This window comes from Strix uralensis, chromosome 2, assembly GCF_047716275.1.
Source record: "Strix uralensis isolate ZFMK-TIS-50842 chromosome 2, bStrUra1, whole genome shotgun sequence".
In the NCBI taxonomy this organism is placed as follows: Eukaryota; Metazoa; Chordata; class Aves; order Strigiformes; family Strigidae; genus Strix; species Strix uralensis.
This window is the reverse complement of record NC_133973.1, coordinates 23,938,446-23,955,064: the sequence shown is the minus strand read 5'-3', so window position 1 is coordinate 23,955,064 and position 16,619 is coordinate 23,938,446. Positions and strand designations below refer to the sequence as shown.

The 16,619-nt window shown below is 36.7% G+C and overlaps 1 protein-coding gene across 1 annotated transcript in view; it reads right to left on the bottom strand.

Annotated features, from left to right (window-relative positions):
- Nucleotides 1-16,619, bottom strand: part of ROBO1 (roundabout guidance receptor 1) — a 314,109-nt gene that overhangs the window by 255,489 nt on the left and 42,001 nt on the right. Inside the window, exon 2 of the mRNA XM_074860762.1 lies at nucleotides 15,136-15,515. Coding sequence (XP_074716863.1) covers nucleotides 15,136-15,515 — 380 coding nt within the window. The remainder of the gene's footprint in view (nucleotides 1-15,135; nucleotides 15,516-16,619) is intronic.

Below are 16,619 nucleotides of genomic sequence, written 5' to 3'. Positions count from 1 at the left end.
AGAGGCCATTAACACAGTTTAAAAAAAAATGTAAATTTTTGGAAATAACAGATGGAGAAAAACTTACCTAGCTTGGACCGTTAATACCAGCTTTCATGGTTTGTTGTGGGTAATGATCCTACTTCCAGGCCAGCGCCACAGCTGCCTTTCCAAGCTGAGCCTGTGGGAGGTCTTCCCTCCCCCAACCCTCCATTGGCAGCACCTGCCCAAGGAGCCCGTGACCAAGGTGAAGCCACTGTGGCTGCAGTGCTGCCAAAGTCCCATTTCTACACCCTGAAGGGTATCAAAAACCTGAGATCCAGAAGAGAAGACAAAGGATGGCTCATTAAGGAGTACGTTGTACTGCAGGTACAACAAACAGCACTGACAGAAAACAGATACACCTTTAAGAGCCCCTAGAAATGGGGGATAACGGGAGGAAAGGAAGGAGGCATAGAGCCCTGAGAGCCTGGCACCTTCTGCCACTAGGCAGAGCACTTCATTTTCTTACAAAAGTCCAGTTGGCAGATCTGATGTAGTTAAGTGACCATAGGCAGAGGTGGTTGAGAAATAAAAAATTTATTATCTGTGTACTGTGTGCACATCAAGATACTTTTAAGTGAAACTGCTAAGCAAGACCAGTGCGTAACCATCTACTTTCAACTGTTTCCTGCTCTTTTGTTGTCTATGGATTTACAAGATGCCATTGAGATGAATTACAGGCAGAGACGGTAACCAAAGTCCAGTGAATAGTGTCTTCAGATTTAGACCACAGATCAATTCAAACTTTCTACTCTCCTCTTTAAGTACAAAGATACTGCACAGAGCACTCATCCAGTCTTGCATATCATCAGCTCACCTCAATACAGGAATATTTCAAGTTAAAAAAAAAAAAAAAAACAAACGAACACCAAACCAAAAACCTAAAAACACATCTCCTCATTTCAGCAAAATATGACCCAAGGAGTCTACATTTCCCACAGAAGAAAGCTTATTAAAAGCTACTACTGTTTTCTGACAAGTGCTTCTGAAGTTTCAACTGCAATTCTCTTCTGCCCCTTTTACTTCTCTTGGATTCACTAATTTGTGTACTATACGAACAACTACGTATTTCTTCAAAACACAGATGTTACTCAGGAAGTCAAAACAGTTTGAACAGCAAATTGTATGCTTACTTTCTTACCCTGTAACTGCCTTTACCGTGTTCTTAATTGAAGTATAAATGACAGTAATGAAATAAACTTCAGTGCTGATTTAAGTTCCCAGAGCAGTATGAAAGCCAAAGTGCAGCAGAATTAGCTATGTTTTACCTACTGATTTACTTTGTAGGCACAAAACCGTTTAAACTTTCTTCAGAGCTGTAACTGTCGTCAGGGTAGTACACATATATGGAGAGCTTCTTAGAGACAGAATCCCTGCATCTAGTTTCATGTAAATATAGTCTAATTGGAACTTCTATATAGTATGAGTTGACCTGTAGCTTCAAGTTACCTCTCAACATTTGCTTTAATAAAACCATACAGAATACTCAAATATACCAAGCTTTTCAAATTTGGAATCATTTGTGCAACCGTTTTCTGAGCCCATTCCAACTTTCCAATGTCCTTTTTTGTGTGTGTCTGTGGACTCAGCATTCCAGTAATAGTCTCACTGATTATTCACCTTCACTCTTACTTCCCAGCATAACCTGGAAAAACCTTGTTAGACCATCTGATGTGATTCCAGGTCCTTTTCAGCATCACTCCCTTACAGACTATGGTCCCATATAATGCTAAACTTCTGAACAGATACCTTTCACGTTTAGACATACAATGTGGCATTTGAATGCAAGCATATATACTTGTCAAGACATTCAGTCCAAACATGGGGAGTTGACTTAGCTTTACCACTACTTGTTTATCTGGTAAGATTTCTCTTATGTGTAAATCCTGCAAGCTGTGACTAATGATTATTGGGTAAATCCATTCTGAGCTATGTACTTCTAGTTCAGTGACTCTTCCTACATGTATCTATTACCTTAGTGGGTTTGTGTGTGCGTTTAGAGGAAATGGTCACTGCTTGATTCTTTCTATAAACTAGTCAGATAATTTGTAGAAAAGGAAATCAGTTTTTCACCATTAGTTTACAATGTTTTTCTGCGGACAAGCTCTCCTCCCACTCATCTAATCCCCTATAAAGACTGGTCTAAATCAGGTTTCTTTTTTGTCATAAATGAAGCCAGGAAAAGATTAAACTTACTTTCTTCTTTCCAGTAACAAAATATTTAAACGATGACAGCATACTGAAGGAGCAAAATCAGTTACTGTGACTCCTAATTACTGCTCCCATTTTCTACCCTCTTAACTTTGAAGCTCTGCATCTATTCCATGACATAGAGCAGAAATATGCATGAGTTACAATTCTCCCTCTAGAACAGGGAAAACTAATTGACAGCCTGAAGGCTGAATCCAGCTCCGCAAGACAGTCTTACTTGGCTCCCATGATGGCCTAGAGCAAGACTGCACATCGTATACTGTGCTAAACAATTTGCTTAGACCACAGGAGAGCGGAAAGAAAGAAAAGGGAGTGAGAAGAAATAGAGGGTGGGAGGAACAAAAGAGCGTGGGTGATGACTGGCAGGCTAAAAATGGAAGTGCAACCATTCCAGGACCTTTCCACCTTCTCGAGTTGCCTATACGGAGAGCAGCTATCATGGAGCAGAGTCGGAGCAGGCTGGGTCCTTCACAGGGTCTGCCCTGAACTGGGCTAAGCCAGAGGAGGCATTGCTTCCTGCTGCAGTGACTGGGACAACCACACCAGCCTCTTGAGCCCACATGCGTTTTGTAACAGGCTTTTAAGAGGTAGTTTTGCTAGATTTACTAGATAATTTGGGTAGACCAGGAGTGAACCAGTGCCCCAAGAACCCCTACAAACAGAGGAGAGGAAGGCAGCACCATTCCTGCATAGAACCTACAATCTCTCCAAAGGGAGGTCACCACTGGAGCAGAGAGACAGTCTGGATGTTCCTGGTCTGGGCACAAAGTCCTCTTCTTTGCATCAACTACATATTCAAGCAAAGTGGCTGAATTTGACTTTATAGGCTTTCCCTGAGCATGGGTTAAATTAAAATCAGTGACACTCATCTGTTTCTGCAGAGGCAGTCTCGAGTCCAGCTGGAACAGAACTAAACTGAAGTCAGAAAAACAAGTATCCCTGAACCAGGCTCTCCAACACCTTGTATAGCATCTGTACATTATTAGGATTTCTCCTTTGTAGCTGGCTCTCTCTGATTAAGGGTTAAATATACAGTCATCTTGATATATTCATCTGATCCATGAGCAGCTGGCAGAGAGGAAAAAAAAAGAAAAAAAGGTGGTCCATAACCATAGGGAATCATCAATCCAGGCTCTAGAGGAATAAATCCATAGAAGGAAAACCAAAAATTACAAGTTAGATAACTCAATTTGCATCCCAGCACCACCCAAAAGGGATAATTTTTTGAACATTTCAAAGGACTTCCAAAGTTATTTGCAATTAGTGCTAAAAATAGCTATGAAACATTTCAAACAGTCCCTAAAACAGAGTGATGAAGAGCAGTCTTGTGAAGAACAAATGTAACAGTGAGTTCCCGATCTGTCCGTGGCTGACAGACATCTTTGTGACCCTTTGAGACCAAGATTTGATTTCTTCCTGCCTCAGTTTTCTGTCTAGAGAACAGCAATAGTAAGACCACCATCTTTCCCAAGTATGGGCACATTTGACCATTCATAAAATGTTTTCAAAAACTTGAATTGAAATACCTGTAAACAGAGGATATTTAGGGTACTCTTGCAAAAGGAAACATCACAAAGCAATACTAAGATACTAGAATCAAAGTACATGCATGGATTCCCTTTCTTCTGTACACAGACAATATATACTAAAATTAGCTTGCCTTTATGATTTTTTTTGGAAAACATTGTGACTATTTTTGGTTTAAAAACCTAATCACTTCAGTTAGCATTTTAAAATGAAGTAATTTGCAATGCTTACCATTACACCTTTTAGGTTCAGCACATTAATAGTGAAAAAGCTACATATTGAGAAGATTTTTATTATTTTTATTGTACTAGCTAATTCCATTATGGCAATTTTGAATATTTCATTGTCCAGTTCTTCAAAAAATCGTAAGTCTAGTAGATCTTACTTTATAGGGGAACTTTGCTATTATAGCAAGTATCTTGCCAAAAATGATGCTTGATGCCTTTTATGAAAGGACAGACCTTTCCACTGTATTTTATTTTATGTTTATTTAGGAAGTGGTACATAGGTGAGCTTTCATATATTTTGAAGAACATTTTATCAGCTAATAAATCAAAACCATAGTTGTTAGAAAGAGCAGTATAGAAGAAGACAGTTTTATAAAATATCTTAAAAGTCACATTATCAGTGGAGCCTTTCCTGTTTCAAAACCTCACCACAGACTACACAAAAGAACTAATTCCACTAATAAAACTGGAGCCAAACAAATTATCTTCAGATAAAGATGTCTACGAGAGAGACTTGCTAGTGTCTGATAAAAAAAATTAAGAGCAGCATGGTATTCAAGGAATCTGCTTAATTATTGCCATCTTACTCTTGTGGTATTTTTAGTGTACATATTCTGTATACTTTAGGGTGAAAAAAAATATTCATTTTTTTGACATCAGAGGAAAACCTGCAGGTTTTTACTAAATAGTCTATGTGTAGTACATTTGTTGAGTAAGGATAAGGCATTGAGCTGAATACCAGACTTTTAACACTAACAGTTTTTGCCAGTAAAGCATTTACTAATAGGAACTAAGGAACAAAAGCAACCAAGAATGCCTTTGCATCTGGAAGTGGTTACAGAAACCAAAATCCTAACTGTGTATAAATTAGCATAGTCACATAACCATATGAATATTTTTTTAAAAAAACAAGGGTTAGAAAAAGTATTTGACACTTTTGCCTTTTTTTAATTGGAATACTTTAAATTTGTAAATTAATTTAAAAAGCTCATTTTTAGTGGTTTTTTTTTCCACTTTATTATGAACCTTTGGAACTGAATTATAGCTCACATATAGGTAAAATATTAAATTTCAGTCAAGCCATCTCTAGCACAGAGCTCCCCTCCAATCACTTTTGATAGCATAGAAGCACAAAGAAGCCCAGTTTAGAGTCCACATGTGTTTAATCTTTGATTAATTGAACAAAACCTAAGTGCCTCCAGACATATTTCTTTTAATCACGGGAAAGATATCTTTTCAGTTGCTTTGCTAGTAGGAGAGAGTCAGCAGATGTCTGTCTGGTCTAAAGGGAATTTCTCTTTCTCTGGAGAAAACAGTTTAAATAGGAGAGTAGCAGCCATATGCTGACTATGCACTGCTTAACAGATGACGTAGAGAAGCATCTACTACCGCAGGGAGTGGAACAGGGCAGTTTTCAAATTAAATTTCTTTCAAATTCAAAGCAATCAGCTGAAATCAATTTACATACAGGATGCAAGTTAAGTCAGACAGTTCTCATCAAAACAGCTCACAGACACAGAGATGCAAATCTGTCTTTGTCAGCAGTATGATTTTTAAGAAAGGTTTTAATGTGATGACAGTAAAAAGAGAAAAACCAATTTCTTCACAATTTTAAACACAGCTACTACTTTTGTTTTCTGGGGAATGATGATTCAAAATAAATCTCATCAATATGAAGTATTTGCCAAAGGTTCTAAATTCATACACAAAATGGTATTGGCACAATGCAAATTTATCTCCAAATTTAGTTCAGAAGCAAGTCTTTCAGTATTTCAGGAAAATATATTTTAAAATGTAGTATTGGGGAAAAAAAAGCATCAGAACAACCAATGCATGAGGATTACTAGTCAGCATTTTATTTGTCTGACTTTATTATTTTGTCTGTATCCTTTTGCCTACAGGCTTACGTCCTATATCATCATCTAGGAAATGTAAACACTTACAAAAATAGGAATGATCTCCTTCACTTCATCTAGTTCTACCAAGATGTCTAGGGGGCTGGAGGAGGAGAGATGGGTTGGAAGGAAGAAAGATCAAGAGTTTAAAGCAGAAACTAGGAAAAAAATATACTAGACAACTATTAGTTGAAAACGTCATATAAACTCCCTTGAACCAGAGGAAGCTCACCAACCAAAAAAAAGAGGAGACAGCCAATGGTCCCATTTCATTTGCTAACTTCCACCAAGGAGCTCCCTCTGAACTCTGCTTGAGGCTCCATCTTTCAGAGCCCACAGGACATACAGGCTTGAGATCTATCAAACAGCATGTTGCCTAACGACATGGGAAGGGGAGTATGCAGCAGAGACTGAAAACAGACTAAGGTATCAAAACATCCATTTCCTTCTTCATATAATTAGGATGCTTGCCTTTATTGGTATTTACACTTGATGTTAACAGTCTGAATTGTCTTCCACAGACTTCTGAATAGCAACTGTAAAACTAAGGAGAGATTTGGTATCAATTCACTATGGTGGTTGGATTCGGAAAATGACTTACATGTCTATCTCAGGCTCATGCTTGGAAAGGTGGGGCCCTTTAAACCTGAACAATTTTAATTCAAGTTTTTTTGGTTTTTTTTTTTTTCTATGAAACTAACAACTGATCAGTCTAAATCTGCAAGGCATGGCTTCCACCTTGTTCTAAGAACCAACTTCTTCAGTTTTGGTTCAAGGTTTCAGATAATCTTTTACCTGAGAGTCATCATTCCACAGAAAGACTGCTACTACATTCTTTGATTTATGAATTTGCTGAGCTACATGGCAATTTCTGGCAAGACTACAAAATGCGTAATTTGCTCGATCATCCATCCCAGCATGGCCACTATTACATCCTAAATTAGTCATCAGTTTATGAATAATCTGTATAGTCACAGCATCATAACTGATCAAGAACTCTGTTGGCTAAAGGCAACCTAAATTCCTCTGTTCAGCATAGTTTCTGGGAAGACACAAATATCTAAGAACAGCTTTCTTGGGTTGGACAACATGCTCATGTAGCCCTATCATTTTGCCCTGACCTTATCAGGAGTAGATAATTGCATTGAATAGGAATCTTTTATTTACATGCTCTGTTTTCACTGTAGTTGTACGTAAGTCTCATGTATCAGCATCTAGGAAAAGGTTTCATTTGTTGTATTAGTATCAGTGTTATCCACTAACAATAACACTGACCTGTAAACTGCTCTGAGTACAGAATTAGCTATAACGCTCAAACATGTTAACACACATCCTTGCTTCCAAAATATACTGAATCTTAATGCTTTAGATTAGGATGAAAGATATAAACAGTACAGGCTTCCAAACACCTCCATGGAACAACCAAAATCCTAAAACACTAATCTTACAACTGTAGACTTCAGATCTTCAGATCTTTAAAAATTATACTTACATATTCCCAAATACATACAAGTTGTATTTTAGATAGTACACATAAAATTTTCTTTTTAAGAATAGACTTAGACATAACTACAAAATGAAGTTTCACCATACCAAACTGTGTCAGCTAGGAAATGTATTTAAGCTATGGCATTTCCAGTCAAGCTTTGGTGGTTTGGTTTTCTGTTGTTTTTTGTGTTTTAAATCTGTACATCATTTTATTCCTCGATGCATAAATTAACCTCGTAACCCTCTCTACAGCATGAGCATCCAGTAATTCTGATATGGTACATTCCTTATTTTATTCATTTATTTCATAAAGCACAGGCAAGAATCAAAACTTCACCAAGCAGTACTAAAAAAAGTAACTCTTCTTTTTGTCTCCCCCACTGCCCCTGCAAGGGTGGACATCTGCCTGAAGAAACCTAGTCTTTGAACAAAACGATAAATGAAAAACTCAAAAAAGACAGACCTTTTGTGATATATTAAAACTAACCGCATACTTGAAACAAAAGCCATCCACAACTTTTATGAGACTTCGCCAAATAAAACTGTAACCAACATAAACAGCACATGTTTGCCATACGCAGGCTTTCATTATATCTTGCTGCAAAGTACTACATACAGCATGGGAGTGCAGCAAGTCGGTTCTTTCTAGTAGGAAGCCCTGTACCAGCATACTCTGAAACCTATCATCCAAACTCAGCAGCCTACAAGTGGAGGGGAGATTCTCTTCCCAAAGAATTTACTGTGGCATCATCAGGCTGCTGACAAAGTTCAGAAAGAAGCTTCAGAATCTATGGTGGTAGTAAAAAGAAATAACAAGATAAAATAAAGTAAATAAATAACAAAGACCTGCTTTTGATTTGGCATGAATACATATTCTATCAAGTGAGTCTCTGGGCAATCAACTAAATCTTAGCTATCTTCACTATAGGAGTGTTTGTTTCAGATTCCATGTAATAGATTTGGTCCCAAACAATCAACATGGAGTCAACATCTTTAAAGCCAAAGAAGTCTTAATTTATGAGTACTTTGTACACAGAAATTATTTCTATCATCACTGAAATGGAAACAATTTTAAATATATTAATATTTCTAGAAGAAATGTAGTTTGAGTTACTATCATCAAAGTATTGATAAGTATGATTTCTTCCCATGTTTATCAAGCACTAAATGGAAGCTGCAGCATGCACCATAGCATGTCTACTGGCCCACCGCACAGAGGATGCAGAGCAAACAAAATAATCATAGAATTATAGAATCATTCAGGTTGGAAAAGACCCTTAGGACAGTCATGGAGGGCTCTCAGGGCAGCCATGGAAGGCTCATGGAAGACCATTTTTTCTAACCCTGAACTAGGAATACAATAGTGATAAACAACATGATTAAACCTGAGTACCATAGGAACCATAATATTTAAGCATTTCCATTTGCTGCACTGCTGGATTTCTGTGCAGCCTCACTTCCCTATCTCCTTTTATGTTTGGTTGATTAATATTAGAGAAGGTGTACAGAGCAGAAATATTTATAAAAATATGAACACAAAACTTCTCTGTTTTGTTATAAACGTTTAATAGGACAAAAAAAATTCCTTATCTTTCACCCTTTTTATAGGTGAAAGACAACTGGGCAAGCCTTCTTTAAAATATGGGGGGGTTGTAGAGCATCTGCTATTCTCATATAACGTAACATGCATCAACATCATTTTCATCTAACAAAAAAATAGAAAGAAAAAAGTACAAGGTTCATTTCTCAAACTTTCAGCGATGCAATACTACTGTAAGAAAGAGAGTGTGCACATGCAAACACACACACACTAGCATACAGAAATACGACAGTAAGTTTCAAGTAAGTTATTGTTTACTTTCTCCGCATTTTCTAGTTCACTCTGAAGTCTCATTAGGACAACTAGTTTTCCTAGCAGTGACATTTAGTGGAATTTCCTAGTAGTATTAATAAATTACTTCAGTTCCACAATTACCAGGGAGTTGGTTAGTAAAGGAAGCAGAATATCTAAAGAGTAAAAATAAGACTCTACAAATCTTCAGAAATTAGGCGGGGGACTTAAAGGACTACCTTGACATTCAAATTCTCTCAATGTTCTTCAACTGACTGTAATGGCAGAGGAAAGTAATACACATAAACTTGTAAAAGTAGCTAAAATAATTGTTCTTGCTTTCCTCAATCAGAGATAACTAGATTATAAAAAGTAGCCCATTTGCATGCAACTTTGACCTCATTGCAAAGAAATTTCTCCTAAATCATGTTACATTTTTGGTAAAATATGCTTCAGAGGCAGTTTATAGTAATCCAGGCTTAATAGGTAGCTGCAACAAGCACTGAAAGAGTCAGGTTCAAAGAAACTGATAAATGGTAGGTTTTAAGATGCATCAGCAACAACACTACTGTTAAAATCTTCAATGCCTCAAGCAACATTGGTAATGCCATTGTTTGTGGTAAGCAATGGTATAGCTTCACTAAGTCTTTTTATATGTATGCAGGAGCTTAAGATTCTTGTAAAATTGAGATTCACCTTTGTTATATATGCATATAAGTATTCAAATTAGGTCACTGGTTTATCAGCAAGACATTAACAGCTCAAGTAACAACATCTGCAAATTTGGTCATTGACCTCAGCTTGGCTTGAAACATTGATGCTGTACAATCTCAGCATCAAGGTCAGGAGGGCAAGTTTGCTAATGTAGCCTAACACCACACAGACTGAACATACGATGAAAACAATACACAAAGAAATATGACTCTTCATTTCGGGAAGGATATTACTGGTTTAGAACCACTGAGCAGACAGAGCTGTTAACTCATCTTTCATATCAATCCTGTGCTATGTAAGGTTTTTTGTTTGTTTTTAAAGTCACAGCATAACAAGTCTGTAACTGGGATGTTCCTGGGATCTGATGTAGAAAGTATCTGGAGTATTATCCATTGTTAACTGAAAACAAATGTGCGCAAACTTTTATACACAGCAGCTTATTTAATGTAAGATATCCTGTTATTGAGGTTAGAGGTTACATAGATGTGTACATACTTTACAAATACTTTTGAAAAAGCATTGCTCTTGAGAAGCAAATCCATATATCTATGGAAAATAGAAACATGACAAAAGTTATCCTAGAACTTTCATAACTAATGTGAAATAAGTTTCTCTCAGAGAAACATGATTTCAAATAAAGATTCACGAAGCCACTGACCAGGAAACATAACCAACTTCTATTTGCATTTGGTTTTTCTTAACATCTTCAAAAACTTTAGACTGGAGAAAGATAGATGAATATACCCTGTAGCTATTGTTGCCACTCTTGACAGAGGTAGGCTTATACATAATGCTACTTAACAGACACCCACAAGATCCACAGATACAATTTTCCTCAAACAGGAGTAACTGGAGGAAAACAAAAGAAAAAAATAAACACTGAATCAAACTATCACACAGCAGTAACTGAATTTGGTCTTGATCAGGGTTCACTAGACAATCCCGAGAGATTCAAGCATATCAAGCAGCTGCAGCCTTCTTCCGCCTGCTAATGGGTAACTTTCCACTTTTCCAAAACTGCTTCTATTTCTCTACTGTGAAAAATGACTTTTGTTTCCCAGCTGTTTACGTGATAGCCAAAACGGTCTCCAGCCCTTACTCTGAGGCTCAAGCATCGTTCCATTTTGTGCTCCCACCTGTAAAAGCTGACATTTATAGAGAGAATCACCCAGTTTCATTTTGACAGGGACATGCCCTTTTTCACGTTCTTTAGGACCTTTCACCACTGGAGAATGTGTCACTGGTAGGCAGTAATCCAAAACCAGTTACATTCCTCAAAAAGAAAACATGGGGCTAATTTAAGTAGGTGTCCAGTGATCAAAAGGCTGAGTTCAGGAAGTCAAGAAGAGGGAAGCAAATGGACTCATAGCAGCTTAAGTCTGAAGAATGACTACAGACTATTACCTGATTGTCCCATCGTACACCCTTTCTGGGCTATCCTACTGAAACTTCATTCTCCTCCAAATTAAGTTTGAACACATACAAGTCTCCATTTCAGAAATTTTGTGAGAATGTTTCAAATACAGATGAAACCAGTCAACTAGAAGAAAAAAAATCCCCCAAACAGGAATTACATCCCTTTCATTTAATTGACTTGTAATTTAGCTTTCTGCTGAGCTCCTATTTAAGCAAATTTATATCCTTCCTATTTATGAAGATCTTACAGATTTAAATTAAGCTACTTTGCACAGGGCTGTGTAGCTTAGAATAGTTTTACTAGTCTCTAAAGTGTCTGAGATGTTTTAATTCTTGAAATATCAAGTGGCTAGCTCTTTGATTAGGCAAAGTTACAGTCCCTGCAACATAATCAAACAGAATATAGTCAGTGGGGGTTCAAGTACTCGTTTTGTAGATTTAAGAAAGATACCACTCTTCAGCAGCCAGAGGGATCACCTTTTTTTTAAGTTTTTTTGGGGGACAGGCATGGGGCACAGTTTCAAGAAAATAACCACAGAAACTGCAGGAAATACAGCTGCAAAAAAATATTTTTATATATATAAAATAACGTTATGGAGAAGATATAAGAAATCCTCAATGCTATGAGTAGACACACGGGATCTTCAAACATTTTGGAAGGGCCACAAGAGTCAGAGATTGAATAAGTGAGTTAATTCAATTTGTTGATAATAAATGGCATTTAGATTGTGTTCAGTGGTATTAACTGAGGACTAACACTGTCATGACCGAGATAACATATCAGTGGAAGAAAATGGAGTGTCCTTTGGATTAAATGACATGCACACCTCAGTCAAGTCACCAAAGAAAGGCTGGTGAATAGAAAGAGACAAAGCAGAGGGAAAACTCTCTCTGCAAATGTATTATTTTAGTCTCTCCCCCACTGTGGCCATCACATCTAAAGCTACATCTAAAGTTCTTAAAATACACAGGTATTTAAGAAGATGAAGCAGGTTTTAATATAGTGCACTTCTGAATTTCTTGTAGATTTTAAATCCCGCTACATCTCCTTCTTTGCAACTGCAAAATCTATGCACAGCATACTTAAGGAAGATGTCCACCTTATTACATAGGCAACAAATTCTCCTTGTGGACTATCTCAAAGATGAACATTGGAACCGCTTAAAAAAACCTGATCTGCACAAGGGAATAACAGACATGAAAATTTATTTTTAGTATTAACCTGAATCTGAAATCAAAACTACACATCCACTGAACAGTGAAGGAACATCATCTAACTGATGTTGTTACTATAAGAGGTAATGAAAGAAGATGTGATAAATTCCCTATCACATTATGAAACAAACTGCTGCAGACAGAGGCTGCTTCTTCCAGTGAGAGCTAGCAGTTACAGTGCAAAACATGCTTCTGTTTCCTATGTTTCACAAAAGTGTTTTGGTTAAAATTGCAGCATCAAAACATATATCCAAATGAGTACTCTAAATGATCTTCTGTACTTTGTAAATGGAAACCAAATAAAGGCAATTTTATTCCATAAACAGAAAAATTCAACATAAGGATTTCTAAAACAGCAATTGCATATGACTACATGTATACAAATATAAATGCTGTGGTGCTCAAAACAGGTGTACTGAGAAGCTAATGAAAACAGTTGGCTGATTTGCACCAATCCACTGTGAATGTAGCTACAGTTTATAATGACAATAGTGTTACAGCTATAGTACACCAATTTTTAATTTAATGCCAATTTATTCAACAGGCCTTCAACTCTCTCCTTGTTCCTCACCCCTTCCATTCTATTTTAAGTGTTTTGGCACTTTTGCACTGTCGTATCACTACCATTTCTATTAAAATCATAATCTTTTCTGTTAAAATTCTCTGTCTATAATCTCCTAGTATACAATTAGAACCGTATACCATTACACCTACAAATCTTATTTCCAAATACAGACTGTGATTTTTTTTTTCCCTTACAGCATTGTTGGTGTTTATTTTCTCACACTAGCCCTCATTATGAAGGCTATTTTGAGCTGGATTAACAATTTAATGCTATACTATTGTTAGGTGGTGTACATTTGAAACCCTTTAAGAAGATACTAGGAATTTTTTTTTTTTTGCCCTTGAGTGTTGGCAGAGGCTCTTGAAAAAAAATTGTGGCAACATCAGTATTTTGCATTCAGACCCTGTCAGTTACACACTCTAATCACATGAAGATGACTTGAGGCAGGGGTGACAAACACATTTAGCAACTATATACCAGTTAAATTGATGCACGCCATAGTGTACCAAACACTGAAGTCTACCTCGTGTTTCTGGGTTCTGATGAAAAATTGTGGCAGACATAGAAACACTACATGCATTTAAAACATTACTTCAAGATGTATCACAAATCAAAATAACATGAAATAAGCACAACTGTCCATGCTGCTTTGCTGCATGGTCAGAACATTAAAACTCATTTTAATAATCAACAAGCAGTGCAATAAAGTAAACAAAACCAATTAAATAAAAATAAAAATCTCTTAAATATTAATGCCCACTCAAAATTACACCTACAAGATAGTGGATATAACATCTGTGAGTAACCAATCAACAGATGATTTAAACAGGTTATACATTTACTGGATAAGCATACTTCCAGCTAGTCAGACACTGATTACTCTTACCACTAAAAGCAGTAACAAGGAAACAGCATGGTCATAGGTCTTAACCATGTGTATTTACTACATTATAGGCGATGCTCAAGATCCTTCTCGTATAAGAACTATGAAAGTTCTTGGGATTGTCTGTGAATGTGAGTGAGACTAGGAAAAGGGCTCAAGTAAATGCACAAACTTATAGCCTACTTCCTTTGCCTTCTGGCAGTCATGAAAATATAGCCCTTCTTCTAAAGTTATACACCAACAGTGCCATTTAAATTATCTAAAAGTTAGGAGCCTCATCAGAGCTAGTTAACAACAGGAATTCTTTAGTCAGAGACATCAATGTTTTCAGAGAGTAACTCATGCAGTTCTGTGCTAGCTCTTCAACATGACACCAGATTAATTGCTACAGATTACAGAGGAAGCCTATAAAAGCCATTTAAAATAGATACCTAACTTTTGAATTGCAAGGTTTCCTCTCATACTTTAGTACCCCAAAACTGGTACTTTTTGACCTATACTTGGCTATCCATATGAATGCTTACAATGCTTTCATGTACAGTCTCTTCCTCTAAAATAAGTATAGTTTAAAGGATATACAGGAAGAGATAAGAATTACAAAGTGATGTGAACATACTTGACTGCTCCTTCTGTTGGTCAAATACTTCGACCTACAGGTATAATTTGTGGGCCAGCTCTCTTAAAGGAAAAATTAAATAAATCTGTGTTTCTAAATCTGCTATTATTTTTTCTAGTATTTGTTTGTGCAACAACAATTCCAAATGTACCCTATTAGATCAAATCGTGGCTATCCTGTGTCCTACCACACATTGTATTTTGCATAGTTATCTGGAGAGCAAAGCACATCTACAAATTGAAATTAAGTATACAAAATATAACAAACATTAAGTAATCATAACTGCCTGGAAGCATACAAATAGTGAGAACACACAAAGATACCTAAATTTCTACAGCAATATGATACCTCGTGACTATTTTTCTTTTCTCCTCTCTCTATATGAATAATAATTAACCATATAATTCCTTTATCGCTTTTAAGTCAATGACTCAGAAGCAACTCACTTTTTTTTTTTAATCTTCAAATAACATCAAAGCAATCAGCTGTTACCAAAGAGTGAAAAAAAAAAAAAAGATGCACTTACTTGCCACCTCCAGTGATGCATTATGACTTACAGCTTCCCCAAGGTAATTCCTTGCCACACAGACATAGACCCCTTCATCTGGCCTACTCTTGCGCCCATGGACTATGCGTAAGAAAAATAAAGATCCACTGGGCAGCAGCATGCGGTGGGAACGCGGATCATCCTTGTCCGTTTCCACTCTTTCCCCTCCCTTGTACCACTCAATGGTGGGGATCGGCCTTCCTTCTGCTTTACAGTTTAAAGTTGCTGGTTCTCCTTTGGAAACAATTAGATCAGAAGGGTGTTCGACAATTCGAGGTGGGAAATCTTCTTGCCGAAGACGGGAGCCTGCAAGATAAGAACACAAAGTTTTCTTAGGAGTTTGTTGCCAGGTACAGTCACTGTGTTTTGCAATATAACTACTTAACCATTACCCTGTAGTATGGGATTTAATAAGAACAGCTATTAACATCATCTTAAAGTGGGAAAAAAACCCTTAATACACTTCACTGTGGGCAAGGTTCTCCAAAATGAATACATACAAAAGCATATTTTCCAAGAGGCAACCTGTATTAGTGACCTAAACTGCTATGTTCCTAAATCACATCCATTTTTATATTGATCTGTTTATGTATATAAATTTATACGTACATGCATATGTAGAATTATGAAAAACTAGTCCTACAGATACTCTACAGACATCAGATCATCTCTACGAGCAGAACTGGAACAGCTCTGATTAATAACACAAAGTCATAGTCAATCTCATTCGACCTTTCGGAAAGCCCATTAATTCATGTGATGTCTGCAGAGTAAGTCTAATATCTCAAGCACTCACAAAGTTGCTTTCTTTTACTTGTACTATCGGCTTTTTAGTCACTTGTTAAACTGTACCATCGAGGTACAAAGCATGGAGCACATGAGTGCTTCTTACACCTCTCAGGTGTCAGGGAAAACTAGAGCAACTTTTTGCATTATAAAATTTTTACTGTCTCCAATCTAGACCTCTGATACAACATGAGACAACGGTATTGGAGATAAAAGTCACAAGCAAACAAGATACTCTTCTAGAAAAGCATTCAACGTCAAACTAATTCAAACTGCAAGCTGATAATTGTGATGAAAAAACCTGTAACAGTCTGGATAGATATACAATACAGAAGAATATGGCATCCAACTGGGTGCCCAAGAATTCCAATTTAGGAATAAGCAGCTACCAAAACTTTCAGAGTTTTTAAATTGTTGACTCAATTTTAAATTACTATTTTCCTTATTTCCCTCTCTCTTGATATACAATTTTGCTATGGATAAAATTAGTCTCTTGGGTCACTAATTCCCAACTATTAAAATTTTAGATGCCAAGATTCTTTATTAGCATTAATAACATGGGTTTTGAACAGCTGTGAAGCCTTGGAAAGAAATACAAGATCTATTCACTGCAGGTTAATAGACCATAAATTGGTATGGAAAAAGGGAAGGAGACAAGGAGAGAAGAGTCCCAGAGA